Below are 18267 nucleotides of genomic sequence, written 5' to 3' on the forward strand. Positions count from 1 at the left end.
CCTTGGACAGTGTCCTTCAGTGCCCAGAACGAACTGTCCAAACCTCATGAGCAGGGCTAATGCCCAGCGACAAACCCAGCTCCTTTAGCAGGTGGTGCCAAGAAAACAAGAAGATAGAAAACCATCCCAAACAGGAGGATGCTAGACAAACCGGGGCAATTTTGCTTACCGTCATGCGGCCAGCAACGTATTGTTAACCGCTTTGGATAATAAAAAGTCTGACCCGATTTCTGCTGGTTGATGCTGACAGCTTTTAAGACCTGCCACTTCCCCTCCTGCCCCACGCTGAGGCCAGCTGACAAGAAAGCCTGGGGACTCCCTCCCCCAGCACTGGCTGGACCCCTCATCCCATGACCACCCTGAAACAAAACAAAACCTGAAGCCAACTGCTCAGAAAGCCTCACTGAATTAGTACTAGACCTTTTTAAACCAACCAGGTGTGTGCTGTGGGTTGAAACGTGTCCCCTGAAAATATATGTTCAAGTCCTAACCCCGGTAGAGCGAACGTGGCCTTATTTAGAAACAGGGTCTTTGCAGATGCGATTAGTTAAATTAAGATCAGGTCGTACCAGGTGGGGTGGGTCTCTGATCCAAGAGCTGGTATCGTGGGAAGAGGAAAGCGTGGACAGATACGCAGGGAGAGAAACACAGGACAGTGGAGTTGCCGTGTCCCCAGTCCCGGGATCGCCTGGGATCGTCAGCGGCCACCAGAAGCCAGCAGAGAGGCAGGGGCCCACTGGCCCTCAGGGCCTCCAAGAGGCACCCATTGGCCCACACCTCCGCTTCCAACTCCTAGCTGCCAAGAACTGCAGCAGGAGTCTTCATGCCACTGTGTAACTGCATCTCTAGCCGCCAATGCAGCCTGTGTGTGGCTCCTGACGGCGGGAATCTCCCCAGCCTCCATAAGAGACACACAGTCTCTTCTCTACGTCTTGTAAGGACACCAGTCACCGGATGAGGGCCCACGGAACCCAGTATGGCCTCATTTTAACTAATCACATCTGCAAAGAGCCTACTTCCAAAGACGGTCACATTTACAGGTGCCAGGGGTTAGGACTGCAATGCACGTTTGGGAGGGGACGCGATTCAACCGGTAACAATATCCAAGCCCAACCAGAGGCCATCCTACCGCTGCGGGGTGACCACACACGTTGAAGTCTACATCTCGCTGTGCAGCGGCGGGCCTGGCTGAGACAACACCGACCACAGGGCTCCCTCGCACGGCATGGGGGCGGCGGTGGGGGACACAAGAGGAGGTTGGACGTTATAGCACAAGTAGCATGCAAGGACTCTGCAGCCTGGCAGCGGCGCCCCCAAATGTGCTGAAGTGTGCAGGGAGGGCCCCCTGCTGCCCTCCTGCTTTTCTGCACCTGCAACCCCCCACTGAGGGCAGGGGAGCCTGCACCCTGAGAAAGACGCACAGCCCCCGTGACAGCCCCCACATCAGGCACCAGTGTCCCCTCAGCGGGCCCCGGGGCAACGTCAATACAACATCCCAAGCTGAGCATCCTCCCAGGACAGGAATGGCGTGTCCTGCAACCAGGCTTTGTCCTGGGCTCCTGCTGTGTAGGTCACTGAGCAAGGGGAAACGGCACTAAAACACAGCCGGATCCTCCGGGAGCTTACACTAGAGCTGGTCACACCCGCGGAACACACACGTGCTCATCTCTGAGCCAAGGCTGGCCATCCCCACCCCACACACCTCCTCAGGTTGCTGTGAGGGTCCGGAGGGATGTGCAGGAGTGAGGCCGTATCATATAAGGCGGTCAATGTTCTCCCAGATTTACTCGCACATTTATTCAGTGCTAGCAACTTCCCTAGGAGTTGGGGACAGCTTAGTGAAGGACACAACTACCCAAGTTTTAAACAGAGCTGGACTGGGGAGCAGGGGAAAGACTGCTGCGGGATGGGGAAACCTCCCGGAGAAGGGTGCACAAGAGCATCAGCCCCACGCTGGTGGGAGGGGCGCCGAGCGAGCAGAGACGGGACGGGAAACACTGAGCTTTCCTGGCCACAGGCAAGACTTGCTTCCACTCTGGAGGGGGCTCTGAGCGCAGGTGACATGCCTGCCTGGTGCTGCAGACAGCAGAGGGGTGACAAAGGTCAGCCCCAGGTGGTGGCAGTATCAGAGACGCTGACATGGGCTTGGGCTGGACGACAGAACAGACAGATGGGAAGGCTGTGGGAGGGCAGGGCTGCCGGGACCCCGAGCGGCTGGGGCTGCTGGCCTGGCAGCAGTTGCAAAGAAACTATTTGTGTGTCTCCAGCTTCCTAAATTCTCACTGTGGCCAGCAGTTTTCCAGATCTATTTGCAAATAAAATAATCAAAATCCAGCTGCCACCCTGTAGACAAGCAGGTTAGAGACGTCAGGGAAAACTCTTACCAACTCATCTGACTTGAAAAACAGGTAAGATGATTCTGTGGAGAAATATGTGTATAATAACAATCGGGAAAATTCTGAAAAAGAACAGTAATGAAAGAGGACAAAGCCTACAGAGAGGAAAACACAGGACCAGCGGCCAGAAATTAAAGCTGCAGGCCTGGCTCTCGAGATACAGCTCGGTCACAGGGAAACACGGTTCCCAATCAGCCAGGAACCTCGTCTCTGGCCCTAGGAGCTCAGAGTGTCTGGGCTTATTCAGGCATGGGGAACCTGGAAAAACAGGGGTGCCTGGGGGCTCAGTGGGTTAAGCGTCTGCCTTAGGCTCAGGTTATGATCCCGGGGTCCTGGGATCGAGCCCCACATCAGGGTCCCTGCTCGGCAGGAGGCCTGCTTCTCCCTCTCCCTCCACCCCTGTCATGCTCTCTCTCTCTCACTCCTCTATCTCTCAAATAAATACATAAAATCTTAAAAAGGAAGAATAAGGCAACTAACAATTTCATAAAACGTCTCAACACAGACAGCCTAACAGAAGTAGCCCACGTGAACCAGGCAGGTGGGTCTGCGAACCCCAAGTGGGAACCCTTCTTCCAACGAGAGCCGCATTTGCGCTAAGTCCATCTCCAAGCTTCTCTGTCAAACCATAATCTGAGCCTCAGATGCTCTGCGAATACAGCTTCTTCCTCCAACAAACCGTGTGAGCGCATCCTTCTGTGAGCTCCACCCAGAGCGCACCGTGGAGACACGACGCGCGCTCTGTGGTCAGGACAAAACACAGAACCAAGATTTTTGTTTGTGCCTCAGTAAGTACTTCTTACACAACTGCAGTCATCATTAATGGGGTGAGTCTGCCTCAAGTTTGAACTTAAACGGCGTCCCTGGGCCTTGGTTCCCTCATCTGTCTGATGGGGCAGAGGTACCTGGAGGGGGGCCTGACAACGCTCTTCTGAGAAGCAAGCAGAATGTATGTTTCAGAGAACATTCCCTGACCCGATGGTTCTGGGGAAGAGGCCCTTCCCTGAGCTGGATGGAGGCTGGTGGCACGGCCCTGCCCACAGCACCCATCCCAGCACTCCTGTTTTCTGCTGAGGGAACACACTGGGTCGCTGGCGTGGTCGTGGGGCAATCACAGATCCACGGGGAGTTGGGAGGGTGGCCAAAGTCTGTGTCTTGCTGGCAAGAGCACGTCCCTTCTTCAGAAGCCACAGCAGCCACTGGGCAGGCCAAGGGCTCCCACTGGACTTGTCCTGGAGCAGACACACACCTTGTCTGGGTCCCCCAGTGTCTCCACCCCTCCCCTCCCCTCCCCTGGGCCTCCACCCAGCATGAAGAGCCATCCGGACCAGGCCAGGCTCTGGCGGGGAAGTTGAACCCTTCCCAGAAGGCAAAGGCCCGGATCCTTTCCTTCCCCACCACATGATGGTGTTAGGAGAGCATCTTTGTGGACAGGAATGGCAAAATAAAGTCCTAGGTACTTGTAAGTGTCTGGTGGATGAGAAGGGGAGCATCTCAGCTGCCAGGAAAGTGGACGGGGCCTCCAGGGCACTCATTCACCTCCTGCTCTTTCCTCAGAGGGCAGCCCTCACTGGGTTTCTTCTGGAAACAAAAACCTGAGGGGATGCGGGTGGCGAGAACTCCGTGTTAACAATGGGATCAAAGACCCTGGGACCGGCTGTTGCTGAGGGACTAAAAGAGGTCAGGTAGAAAGTTTCCATCTTTAAAGACTCGGGGAGCGAAGAGTCCTCGTTCTTACCCCAATAACTCCATCGGACAGGCAAGACTTTTCAAGTCTAATGTCAGGTGTTGGGAGGTGCAGAGAGGCCTTAAAGTCTGGTGGGGGGAGAGGAAGGCAGTTCGACCACCCATGAGGACACTTCAATAGGATCAACTAAAATAGACAGGCCCCCTGACCCCAATGTCCAATTCTTGCGCAGGTCCACAGGGAGAGACAACATGCAGCATTATTTTATGGAGAAAACTGGAAACCCTCTGACTGCATAACAGGACCGTGCTGCACGATATTCTATAGATGTCAAAAGTTGGGTAGATCTGATCCTTGTTCTGACATGGAGACAACAGGAACCATACCACGGGGTGAACAAAGCAAGCCGCAGAAGCTGTATGAGAGCATTTAAATAAAACACACCGACCCCCGACACTGCGCACCATTTGAGGGAAGGCAGGAACCCCAGAAACCCACCAGCGAGTGATGGCCCCCGGGGTTAAGAACCTCTGACTTAGACAACATTTCAAGCCACAGAAAACAGAAGCCATGTGGCAGAAAACACATGCTGGGATTAGCACAGATGGGCCACAGAACCCGAGGAGCCCTAACACCAAGGCACAGAGTACAGGAGACAAGCCAGGAGGCCCGCAGGACGGGGCTGATGGCAGCAGGTCCCCGAGCTCCATCTCTCCTGTCCCCTCTACGCTGCTGTCACGGGGACTCCCCCTCCATGAGTGGCATGCAGGGAGCTCACACATGAGGCCGGTCCCACAGTCCAGCCCAGCATCCTTGTCTCTACGTAGCCCCAAACTCACTGGACTGTGGGTCACCTCCAACATATCTTTTCCTTTGAGGCCTTGCTCCTGGCCAGGCCCTTGTGCCTAATGCCCAGCACATCAGTAAGGGCCTCCTCTGTCCTTCCCAGCTCCCCTACAGTGATTCACGGGGGAAAGAACACCAGAGTCAGAGGCTCCTCCGTGCACAGCCCGGCAGAAATCGCAGATCCCTTCCCAGCCCTGCCCCGAACCCTGCCTTTCTCCCCCAGGACCGAGTCCAGGAGGCTGAGCATCTGCAGGTCAGCTGACTGAGACGGGCCAGAAAATCTCAGGAAGTCGGGTCTTCCTGGCCAGACTCTGCCCTACCAGTGAAACCTGCAGGGTAGACAGATCAGGGTTACATGTGGACATGAGGACTGTCCACAGATGCATGCATGCCATAGTCATATGCCACAGTGCCCAGTTCTCTCTGTAAAATGAAGTAAAGGACACTGACAGTTCCGTGACCTCAGCTTTCCAGTGAGTACACGTCAGAGCATTCATTACAGATGAGTACCACCTGCAGACTCATGGGGTCACTAAAAACAGGACGATACCAGTCCACACCAATGCCACCTACCACAGGGACACCATGGAGGGCCTGCTGGCTCCCAGCAGAGCACCCCTAAGCCCACCTCCGACCCGGGTCTACAAAGTAGTGTGTCTGGACACCAAATGCACCATCACATCTGAGAGGCCTGAGGGCCGCCGCACACAACCTCAGACATCTCGCGGCTGCCAGGCCACCCCGCCTCCCCCTTTCCTGACAAGAGGCGCAGGAACGGGGTGGGACCTTGAACTCCCGTTCAGTCTGGCCTTCTGAGGGATGGGCCAGGTGTTTATTCTATTTATGAGCTCAAAGTACTGGGTACTTTGTGACCAGAGCTCCCCAAACCTGGAAAGCCAGCAGGAAGATGGGAATGCCCACGACTTGGCCAGCGTCATTAGGGCCGTGGGCAGAGCCAGCTCACCCCATGCATGGCAGGGCCTCCCCCCGTGAGAGGCCTGGTACCTGTCCTCTCCACCCCACAGGAGCGGGTACCACAGCCACCACGTCTAAGACCCTCTGAGTGTGCACGGTCTTCAAACTAAGAATTTCGCCAATTAAAGCAATGACCTTGAGACTCATTCTCCTCCTCTGGGAAGGTACTGGACTGTCATTTCCAGCTTGCACGACTAGTTAGATTATGGAAGCAAAAACTAATTATAATTAATGGCTGAGGTTTTCTTTTGCAAGGAAGGATTGTTTCAAAAATGACAAACTCGGCGTGTGTCACCATGTTTCCCTAAAGAAAGAACATTTTCGCACCGAGGCAGTGGAAGGCGGTGATGTCAGAACGGGGCTGCCACCCAGCAGGGCCCCGCGGCCCGGCCCGGCCCGGCCCGGAGACCCGACCCGCAGCCCCCGCCCCGCGGGCGCGCGGCCTCCCCTGCCCTCGCACGCGACCTTCGGGGACCCCCGGGCTGCGCCCCGCGGGGGAGAGCCCAGCATCCGCTCCTACGCGAGCAAGTGGAAAACAGCTGCGCAGGGCAGGGCCGGCGCGCCGAGCACCGGGCGCTCGGGGCCCAGCGCCTCCCAGGCCCAGGGCCGCGCCTGCCCGACCCGACCCGACCCCCGCCCCAGCCCCCGCCCCTGCCCCGCCCGCGCCCCCTCGCGCCCCCCGGCCCGGCCGCGCCCGCCCAAGGTCGGCGGGAGGGCCGCGGGGCCCGGCGGGCGGGGGTCCGGGCGGGCGCCGGGGGCGGGGGGTCCAGGGACTGGCGGCCCGCGTCCGCACCTGCCCCCAAGGACCCCCACCCCGCGGCCCGCAGCCCCCTCTCCGGCTCGGCCTGAGCGCCGCACTCACCCGGGCGACGCCATCAGCGCGGCGAGGTCTCCGCGCTGCCGCCGCCTCCGCTTCCTCCGCGCTGAGCGCCTCCGCTGGGGAGGGGCCTCGCGCCGGCCACGGCCGCCCGCCCGGGCAGCTCCAGGCGGCGGGGGCGCGGGGAGGGGGCCGCGCTCGGGAAGGGGGCCCCGGGCGGCGGAGAGGGGACGGGGCCCTGGGGGGCGCTCGGGGAAGGAGCGGGGGGGGGGCGCCCGGGGAGGGGTCCCGGGACAGCTGGGGGCCGCGGGGAGGGTCCCGGTATCGCCCCCGAGCGGCCAAAGGAGGGGATGCGGGGGGGCAGGCAGTGTAGGGCTGGCATCAGGAGTGGGGGCGGCCGCAACCCTGACCCGCCCACCGGCCCACCTGCCCAGGTGCCCGCAGGCCAGGACTCCGGGAGAGGTGCCTACGGGGCCAAACCAGCGGAAAACCTGCCCCGGGGCCACGAAGCAGCTGCGGGACCGGGTAAAATCGACGCCTCCCTACCACAAGAGTTTGATTTCCCTAAGAAAAGCCTTTTCTTCAGCCCAGGAGAGCAAGGCACCGTCACTACTATTAAGCAAGTGGTAACTATGCTATTACTTGCTGTGCTGTCTTGCACGAGTTGCTGGCCTCTCTGAGCCCAGTTACCCCTTGTCAAATGTGTATTTGACATTTATTGAACAGTATTACACTGTTCAGCCGTAAGGACTGTGGAGCACTTTGACCATCCCTTACATTGTGTTATTCAGCAATAATAAGGAATCTGGGGTTCCTACAGGGGGTTTCACAGGCACCGCCTATGAGTGCTTGAGCCTCAGTTCCTGGTTCAGCACAATGAGTTTTCAAAAATAAATGAGCTCTTGTAAGTGAAAACGCTTAACAAAAAGCTTTGGAAAATGTAAATCACTGTCGATCATATTTCTGTCTTATGTTAGACATTACTGATAATTATTCTGTTTTTACTTGCTGATAAGAGTAAGAGCAAAGCCAAGACAGGAGCCAGAAGACCTGGGTTGAATTCTGGGCTCCACCCATCAGGAACTCTGCGATCTCGGCAAGAGAGAGCCTCATCAGGGCTGTCCTCTCCTCACCGGAAAAACGGGGTAAAAATAGGTCCCTTCCTCTGTTTGGGTGTTGAACGAGTTAATATTTGTAAAGTGGGTGATACATAGGCTGGTGCATGGTCTCTTTTCCTTGCTGAGAATCCATCCAATGTTTTGAGCATCTTTGTTCCCTTGGGTAAAATGCAAGGTCAAGAAATTGCTGCCTTAAGTTCAGAAGGTAATTAATGCTCCGTAAAGTTAGCTAAGTAAAGCTACGGGGGCTGTGAGACCCAGATTGGGAATAAATCCAAGACCAGGGTTAGGAAGAGTTTGGGGAGGGGGCAACTGCTAAATGGCCTGGTTCAAGGAAGTAATGATTGCTACTGGAGTGAGGGAGGGCAGATAATTTTTTACAAATCAACTTAGTTGACTTTAAAATATATTTTAAAATAATAACTAAATATAAGTTCACTGAAATATTCTTCCTCAACATGAATTTTAGTGCGTATGTGCCATTTCACTGCCTAGTGGATGATTATGTTTTAACCAACCCCTACTGTTGGACATAAATATTGCTGCCAGTATTCATTATTATAAGAAATATGGACAAAAAATATCCCCATCCATGATTATTTCATCCAGTATTCATCCATGATTATTTCCTTTTTTTTTTTTTTAAGATTTCATTTATTTGACAGAGAGATAGTGAAGGCAGGAACACAAGCAGGGGGAGCGGGAGAGGGAGAAGCAGGCTTCCCGCTGAGCAGGGAGCCCGAGGTGGGGTTCGATCCCAGGACCCTGGGATCATAACCTGAGCCGAAGGCAGACGCTTAACAACTGCGCCACCCAGGTGCCCCCCCCCCCCCCGCCCCATGATTATTTCCTTAAGCCAAGTTTCTAGGAGTTGAATTTCTAGGTCAGATGATATAAGCATTTTAAGTCTTTTCAGATACATATATAACATACACACACACACACACACACAAACACACACATATACATACACTTACATATGCTATACATACATATAGACTCACACAGATTACTCTCCCAGCACACTTACCAACACTGATGATAGTGCCAGTTTCCCAAAACTTGTTCTATAAATTTAACAATTTCTTTTGTTGCCAATTTGGTAGGTTAAAAACCAGTATTTTTGCAAAATGGTAGACTAGGAAGTTCCAAGCTCTAATTTCCTCACAGAAAAGTGAACAAAACAACCTGAAACTGCCTGAACTAATTTTGTTGGGGCTCTAAACACCAAAGACTTACAGCAACCAAGCAAACACTCAAGCAAGAAAAACACATATTTAAAATTGCAGGTAAGTTTTCTGGCGTTTTTACTTGCGTTGCCCCACCCCTTCTCCAGGGTAGCAGTGGTCTTGGCCTTGAGCAGGTAGGATCCTGTTTCCCAGTCCCCACATACTTACTGTCTTGGACAGGCCTTATTTGCATACAACCTTAGAAGAAGTGGTAAAGGGAGTCCATCAGATTGAAACAACAGAATGCTAGACCAGAACTCACAGCAGGATGAAGTTGTAAAGATCTATCATAAAGATAAATATATGGGCAAATACAAAAACCAAAATTTTAATTTTGGTAGTAACTCCACTTTTTATTTTCAATAGGACTTAAAAGACAAATGCATACAAATAATTATGTTATAAATATATATTACTGGGGGGCACCTGGGAAGCTCAGTTGGTTGAGCATCTGCCTTTGGCTCAGGTCATGATCTAGGGGTCCTGGGATCGAGTTCCACATCAGGCCCCCTGCTCAGCAGGGAGTCTGCTTCTCCCTCTCCCTCTGCTGCTCCCCTGCTTGTGTGCTCCCTCTCTCTCTCTCTCTGACAAATAAAATCTTTAAAATAAATGTTACTGCGCACAGGGTATAAAAAATGTAATTTGTGATATTAATAACTTGAAGGAGAAATGACTGTAAAGTGTAGAGTTTTTGTATGAAGTTGAGGTGTTCAAATCATTAAAATTAGACTTTTGTAACTTTAGGATATTATATGTAATCCCCATGGTATCCACAAAGAAAGTCTCTATAGAATATATAGAAGAGTATATACTTGAAGGGAATCAAAACATATCATTACAAAAAAATCAGCTGACCAGAAATAAGGCAGTAATAGAAGAGAGACAAAGCTCTAAGGCAATAATAATAATAATTTTTTAAAAAGGCAAAGTGGCAGTAGTAAATTCCTCCTTATCAGTAATTATTTCATATGTGAATGGATTAAATTGTCCAATCAAAAGGCAGAGATTGGCAGAATGGGTTTTAAAAAATAATCCAAATATATACTGTTTACAAGAGACTCACCTTGAGTCTAAAGACGGAAAAAGATTGGAAGTGAAAGGATGGTAAAAGATGTTCCGTGCAAACAGTAACCAAGAAAGCTGGGTAAGCTATTTAGATAAAATAGGCTTTAGGTTAGAACTGTTATAAGAGATAAAGAAAGACATTATATATATTTAAAAATAGTCAATTCACCAAGACATAGCAATTATAAACATATATGCACCAAATAAAAAGCCCCAAAATAAATGAAGCAAATATTCACAGAATTGAAGGGAAAACTAGTTCTATAATAATACTTGGATACTTCAATAGTCATTTCCTACAGTATATAGGAAAACCAGGAAGAAGATCAAGAAGGAAACAGAGAACCTGAACCATACTATGAATTGGTTGTGTCCAAAAGACACATATAGAACACTGCACGCAATAGCAGCATAACACACATTCTTCTCAAGTGCACGTGGACCATCCTCCAGAAGAGACCACATGTCAGGCCACAAAACAAGTCTTAATAAATTTAAAAAAGATTTCCAATCATTCAAAATATCTTTTCTTATCACAGTAGAATGAAACTAGACATCAAAAATATAAAGCAGGAAAATTCACAAATATGTGGAAATTAAGCAGCACACCATAAACAACTGATAAATTAAAGAATAAATCACAAGGAAAACTGGGAAATACCTCAACAACAATAAAAACATAGCAACACATGGGATATAGCAAAAACAGTGCTAAGAGGGAATTGTATATATATATATCTTATAAAAGAAGGAAAATCTCAAATCAGTAACCTAACTCTATGCCTCAAGGGAAAAAAAAGTGAAGAGCCCACCAACCCAAAGCTAGCAAAAGGAAGTAAATAATAAAGACTAGAAAAGAGAAAAATAAAGAATAGAAAAATCAATGAAATAAAAAGCTGATTCTTTGAAAAGATCAAAATTAACAAACTTTTAGCTAAACTCACAAAAGGACAGAAGACATAAATCACTAAAACCAGAAATCCAAGTAGGGACATTACTACTGGTTTTACAGGAAAAAAAAGAATTATAAGAGAATACTACAAATGACTGTATACCAACAAATTGCAATCACCTAAATGAAAACACTGATTTCCTGGAAACACAATTGACTGAATAATGAAGAAACAGAAAATCTGAACAGATCTATAACTAGACATTGAAGTAGTAATCAAAAAAACCTCACAACAAGGAAAAGCGTGGCTTCAATGGTGAATTCTACAAAATATTTAAATAGTAATATTAATCCTCTAACTCTTTGAAAAAAATTAAAGAGCATGAGATCAACATTACACCTGATACTAAAGCCAAAGACCAGACAAGAAAGCTACAGACCAATTTCCCTTATGAATATTGATACAAAAATTCTTGACAAGATACTAGCAAACAGAATCCAGAAAAAGACTATATACAATGACCAAGTGGGATTTATTCCTGGAATGCAAGGATGGTGCCACATATGAAAACTGATCAGTATAATATATTACATTAATACAAAGGAGAAAGGAAAAGTACATGATTATCTCAATGTATGCAGAAAAAGCATTTGACAAAATTCAACAGCTTTCTTGACAAAAACACTCAAACCAGAAGTGGATGGAAACCTTTTCAACACAATAAAGGCCACATATAAAACCCGAGAGTTAACACCATACTCAATGGTGAAAGCCTGCAAGTTTTTCCCTAAAATTAGAAACAAGAAAAGGATGCTCGCTTTTGCCACTTCTATTCAACACAGTACCAGAAGTCCTAGTCAGATCAATTAGGCAAAGAAAAGAAAAGGCATCCAAACTGGAAAAGAAAAAGTAAAATTATCTCTGTAGATGACATGATCATATATGTACAAAGTCCCAAAAATTCCACACCAAAAAAAAAAAAAAAAAAACAATCAACAATAAAAACCCTGTAATACTTAATAGGTGAATTCAGCAAAGTTGCAAGTAAAAAAATCAACATGCAAAAATCAGCTGTGATGATGGCAGCAGGCCATGCACCTGCAGACACCTGCAGCAGGCCTGCCCAAAGACCTCAGCAGCCATAGTCACATCAGCCAGCACACCCAGAATCTCTGACCACACTCTTTGGAGAGGTCCTTCCCTACTGAACCAGCCAGTAAGAATTAGAAGAGGTAACTGCTTCTTCAAATGTACAAATACCAACACTAGGCTAGAAAGATCATGAATAATGACATCACAAACCTAATAAAGCTAAAGAAACAGAAACCCATAAACTATTTGACAAAGAACACAAAATAATTTTCTTAAATAAATGAGAGAAAAAAAAATTACCCCTGATGAACATAGATGATAAATCCTCAACAAAATTCTAGCAAGCTGGATTAAACAGCACATTAAAAGTACACCATGACTAGGTAGAATTTACCCCTGGGGTGCAAGGATGGCTCAAATTATGCAAATCAATCATTGTGATACACCACATTAGCAGAATAAAGGATAAAAATCACATGATCATTGAAATAGATTCAGAAAAGCAGTTTACAAAACTCAACACCCTTTCATGATAAAAACTCTCAACAAAATAGGTACAGTAGGAATTTACCTTAATACAATAGAGGCTGTTTACAAGAAGCCCATAGTTAACATTATACTCAACGATGAAAAGCTAAAAGTTTACCCTCTAAAGTACTAAACAAGGCAAGAATGCCCACTCTTGCTTCTCCTATTCAACATTGTACTATAAGTCCTAGACAGGATAATTAAATAAGAAAAAATTAATAAATAAAAGACATCCAAATCAGAAAGAAAGAAGTAAAATCATCTCTGTTTACAGAAGACATGATCTTCTATATAGAAAGCCTAAAGACTACACACACACACCTGTTAAAATAAATGGATTCAGTAAAGTTGCAGGATACAAAAATCCATGTACAAAAATCAGTTGCATTTCTATACACAAACAGTATATCCAAAGAGGAAATTAAGAAAACAGTCTCATTTACAATATCATCAAAAACAATAAAAGCGGCGCCTGGGTGGCTCAGTCGTTAAGCGTCTGCCTTCGGCTCAGGTCGTGATCCCAGGGTCCTGGGATCGAGCCCCGCATCGGGCTCCCTGCTTCCTCTCACTATCTCTCTCTGTCAAATAAATAAATAAAATCTTAAAAAAAAAAAAAAAAAACAATAAAATACTTAGGAAAAAACTAGGGAGTTAAGAGACCTGTACATAGAAATCTACAAAACAGTGAGGAAAGAGATTAAAGAAGACACATTTCATGTTCATTGACTGAAAGAATATTGTTTTAAAATCAATTATTCAAAGTGATCTACATTTTCAATACAATCCCCCCAAAATACTAATGGCATTCTTTATGGAAGTAGAAAAAAATAATCCTAGAATTCATTTGGAACCACCACAGACCTTGAATGTCCAAGCAATTTTGAGCAAGAACATACTGGGGGCATCACACTTCCTGATTTCAAAATATATTAGACAGCTACAGTAATCAAAACAGCATGATACTGGCATAAAAACAAATATACAGGGCACCTGGGTGGCTCAGTTGGTTAAGTGTCTGCCTTTGGCTCAGGTCATGATCTCAGGTTCCTGGGATTGAGTCCTGCATCAGGCTCCCTGCTCAGCGGGAGCCTGCTTCTCCCTCTCCCCCCTGCTTGGGCTCTCTCTCACGATCTCTGTCACTATCTGTCTCTCTCTCACAAATAAATAAATCAAATCTTTAAAAAAATAAAAACAAAAAACAAATATACAGTAGTCCCCTCTTAGCCATGGTTTCAGTTACTTATGGTCAACTGCAGTCCAAAACCAGATGATCCTCCTTCTGACAATCAGGTCAATAGTAGCCTAACACTACATGTAATGCCTACACTATTCACCTCACTTCCTCTCACCTCACATCATCACAAGAGGAAGGGTGAGTGCAGTACAAGAAGATATTTTGAGGGCACCTGGGTGGCTCAGTTGGTTAAGCAACTGCCTTCGGCTCAGGTCATGTTCCTGGAGTCCAGGATAGAGTTCCGCATCGGGCTCCCTGCTCAGCAGGGAGTCTGCTTCTCCCTCTGACCCTCCCCCCTCTCATGCTCTCTCTATCTCATTCTCTCTCTCTCAAATAAATAAAATATTTTTAAAAAAAGATATTTTGAGAAAAATAAAGACCAAAGTCACATAATTTTTATTATAGTATATTGTCATAATTTTTCTATTTTTTATTGGTTACTGATATTAGCCTTTTATTGTGCTTAATTTAAAAATTAAACTTTATCATAGGTATGCACATAGAGAAAACAACAGAGTATGTATAGGGTTCAGTATTATTCCCGTTTCAGGCATCCACTGGGGGTCTTGGAACATAGCCCCCACTGACAAGGGGGGACTACCAATGGAACAGAATGGAGAGCCCAGGAGTAAGTCCATGCATCTACAGTCAACCAATCTTAGAGAAGCGTGCCAAGAACACTAAATGGGGAAAGGACAGTCTCTCAACCAATGTTGATGGGAAAACTGGATATCCACATGCAGAAGCATGAAATTGGATACTTATCTCACATCACACACAAACATCAACTCAAAATGGATAAAAGACATAATCCTAAAACCTGAAACTATAAAACTCTTAGAAGAAAACATAGGGGAAAAGCTAAATATTGCACTCTGCAATTAATTCTTGGGTAAGACACCAAAAGCACAGACAACAAAAGCAAAAAATACACAAGTGGGGTTATATCAAACTGAAAAACTACTGTCTAGCAAAGGAAACAATCAACTAAATGAAAAGACAACCTATGGAATGGAAGACATTATTTGCAAACCATAAATCTGATAAGAGGTGAATATTTAAAATACAGAAGAAACTCCTTCAACTCAATAATAATTTCTTTTAAGAAAAACTGATTTAGATGGCTAAAATTAACAAGTCAGGAAACGACAGATGTTGGCGGGGATGTGGAGAAAGGGGAATCCTCCTACACTGTTGGTGGGAATGCAAGCTGGTGCAACCACTCTGGAAAACAGTATGGAGGTTCCTCAAACAGTTGAAATTAGAGCTACCATTCGATCCAGCAATTGCACTACTGGGTATTTACCCCAAAGATACAAATGTAGGGACCCGAAGGGGTACATGCACCCCAATGTTTATAGCAGCAATGTCCACAATAGCCAAACTGTGGAAAGAGCCAAGATGTCCATCGACAAATGAATGGATAAAGAAGAAGTGGTATATATACACAATGGAATATGATGCAGCCATCAAAAGGAATGAGATCTTGCCATTTGCAACGACGTGGATGGAACTGGAGGGTGTTATGCTTAGTGAAATAAGTCAATCAGAGAAAGACATGTATCATATGACCTCACTGATATGAGGAATTCTTAATCTCAGGAAACAAACTGAGGGTTACTGGAGTGGTTGGGGGTGGGAGGGATGGGGTGGCTGGGTGATAGACATTGGGGAGGGTATGTGCTACGGTGAGCGCTGTGAATTATGCAAGACTGTTAAATCACAGATCTGTACTTCTGAAACAACGCAACATATTTTAAGAAAAAAGAAAAAGAAGAAGATAGCAGGAGAGGAAGAATGAAGGGGAGTAAGTCAGAGGGGGAGACGAACCATGAGAGATGATGGACTCTGAAAAACAAACTGAGGGTTCTGGAGGGGAGGCGGGTGGGGGGATGGGTTAGCCTGGTGATGGGTATTAAAGAGGGCACATTCTGCGTGGAGCACTGGGTGTTATGCACAAACAATGAATCGTGGAACACTACATCAAAAACTAATGATGTAATATATGGTGATTAACATAACAATAAAAAAAATTTAAAAAATAAAAGAAAAACTGATTTAGAAATGGGCAAAGGACCTCAAGAGACATTTCTCAAAAGAAGACATAAAAATGGCCAACGGGTATATGAAAAGGTGCTCAACATAACTAATCATCAGGGAAATGTAAATGCAAACCACAATCAGATATTACCTCACACCTGTGAGAACGGCCATTATCAAAAAGACAAGATACGTGTTGGTGAGGATGTTGAGAAACAGAATGCCTTGTACACTGATGGTGGGGATGGAAACTGGTGCAGCCACTGTGGAAAACAGTATGGAAGGTCCTCAAAAAGCTAAACATAGAAATACCATGTGATCCAAAATCACACATCTGAATATATACCCAAAAGTATTGAAGTCGGGACCTCAAAGAGATATGTGTACTCTGCTGTTCGTTGAAGCATTATTCACAATAATCAAGATAGGGAAACAGCCTAATCGTCCATCAAGGAATGAATGGATAGAGAAAAATGCGGTGTATAAATACAATAGAATATTGGTCAGCCTTCAAAAAGCAGAAAATCCTGACATTTGCAACAACATGGATGTACCTAGAGACCCTTATGCTAAGTGAAATAAACCAGACAAAGGACAAATTCTACATGATCCCTCTTTTAGGAGGAATCTAAAGTAGTAAAATTCAAAACCACAGCATGGAATAATGGTTACCAGGGGCTGGGAGGAGGGAAAAACAGAGAGGTGTTGGTTAGTCAAAGGGTACAAAGTTCTAGTTATGCAAAATGAGTAAGTTCTGGAGATCTAATGTACAACATAGGGCCTATAGTTAACAACACTGTATGGTATACTTAAAAATATGCTAAGAAGGTAGATCTTATGTTAAGTGCTCTTAAACCCAAAAGAAAAAATACATATAATAAACAAATAAACAAAAATAATAATACATAAAGGGAATGACAAGAAACTTTTGGAGGTGATAGATGGGTTTATGGCCTTCATTGTGGTGATGTCTTCACAGGGATATTCTGATCTTCAAGCTCATCAAACTGTATACATTAGAAACGTGGAGCTTTTTGAATTTCAGCCATACTCAATAAAGAGAATAAGGAAAATCAGTTGTATTTCCATTCACTAACAATAAACAATATTAAAAAGAAATTAAGGAACCAATTCTACTTACATTATCATCAAAAAGAAGAATATTTAGAAATAATGGGCACCTGGGTGGCTTTAGGTCGTGACCTCAGGGTGGTGAGACTGAGCCCCACAATCGGGCTCCACACTCAGTGGGGAGTCTGCTTGAGATCCTCTCCATCTCCTTCTGCCCCTCCCCCTGCTCATGTGATCTCTCTCTAAAATGAATAAATAAATTTAAAAAAAATTTATACGAACTTACAGAAGATGTGACACTGGAAACTATAAAACAATGTTGAAAGAAATTAATGAAGATATAAATAAGTGGAAAGATATTCCATATTCACAGATTGGAAATCTTAATATTGTTGTCAATGCAACCTAAAGCAATTTAGTTTCAATGGAATCACGATCAAAATCTCAAGACATTTTTTTACAGAAGAAGTCATCCTAAAATTCATATGGAATCTCAAGAACAATGAATAACCAAAATACTCTTAAAAATAAAGAACAAAGTTGGAGGACTCATACCTCCCAATTTCAAAACTAACTATAAAACTATAGTAATCAGGGCACCTGAGTGGCTCAGTCATTAAGCGTCTGCCTACGGCTCAGATCATGATCCCAGGGACCTGGGACTGAGTCCTGCATCAGGCTCTCTGCTCAGCGGGGAGCCTGCTTCTCCCTCTCCCACCCCCCCTGCTTGTATTCCCTCTCTCCCTCTCTCTCTCTCTGTCAAATAAATAAATAAAATCTTTAAAAAAAACTATAGTGATCAAAATAGTGTAGTACATAAGGACAGACATATAGACCGATGGAATAGAATATTGAGCCCAGAAATAAATTCTCACATACGTGGTCCAACATATTTTCAACTCAATTGCTAACACCAGTCTATGTGGAAAGGATAGTCTTTTCAAAAAATGGTGCTGAGAAAACCGGATATCCACATACATAAGAGTGAAGTTGGACTCATACATCATATACAAAAATTACTCGGGGATGCCTGGGTGGCTCAGTTGGTTAAGTGTCTGACTTTGGCTCAGGTCATGATCCCAGGGTCCTGGAATCGAGCCCCACATCAGGTTCTCTGCTCAGTGTGGAGCCTGCTTCTCCCTCTTCCTCTGCCTGCCGCTCTGCCTACTTGTGCTCTATCTCTGTCAAATAAATAAGGTCTTCAAAAAAAAAATTACTTGGGGTGCCTGGGTGGCACAGTTAAGTATCCGACTCTCAGTTTTAGCTCAGGTCATGA

The 18267-nt window shown here is 46.1% G+C and overlaps 1 protein-coding gene across 5 annotated transcripts in view; it reads right to left on the minus strand.

Moving 5' to 3' along the window:
- Positions 1-18267, minus strand: part of URGCP (upregulator of cell proliferation) — a 59168-nt gene that overhangs the window by 18078 nt on the left and 22823 nt on the right. Inside the window, exon 1 of one of the 5 annotated variants that reach the window (XM_028095391.2) lies at positions 10132-10186. The exons of 3 other annotated variants lie outside the window; for them this stretch is intronic. Coding sequence is in view for 1 of the 2 variants with exons in the window: in XM_028095385.1 (XP_027951186.1) it covers positions 6767-6780 (14 nt within the window). In the remaining variant the exon portion in view is untranslated. Of the gene's footprint in view, positions 1-6766; positions 6837-10131; positions 10187-18267 lie in introns of those variants that run through there. One more of the 5 variants, XM_028095385.1, reaches the window with a different exon arrangement.

Source organism: Eumetopias jubatus, unplaced genomic scaffold (assembly GCF_037043125.1).
Source record: "Eumetopias jubatus isolate StellerSeaLion01/CBP00866 unplaced genomic scaffold, mEumJub1_p1.0 scaffold_14, whole genome shotgun sequence".
Lineage (NCBI taxonomy): Eukaryota > Metazoa > Chordata > Mammalia > Carnivora > Otariidae > Eumetopias > Eumetopias jubatus.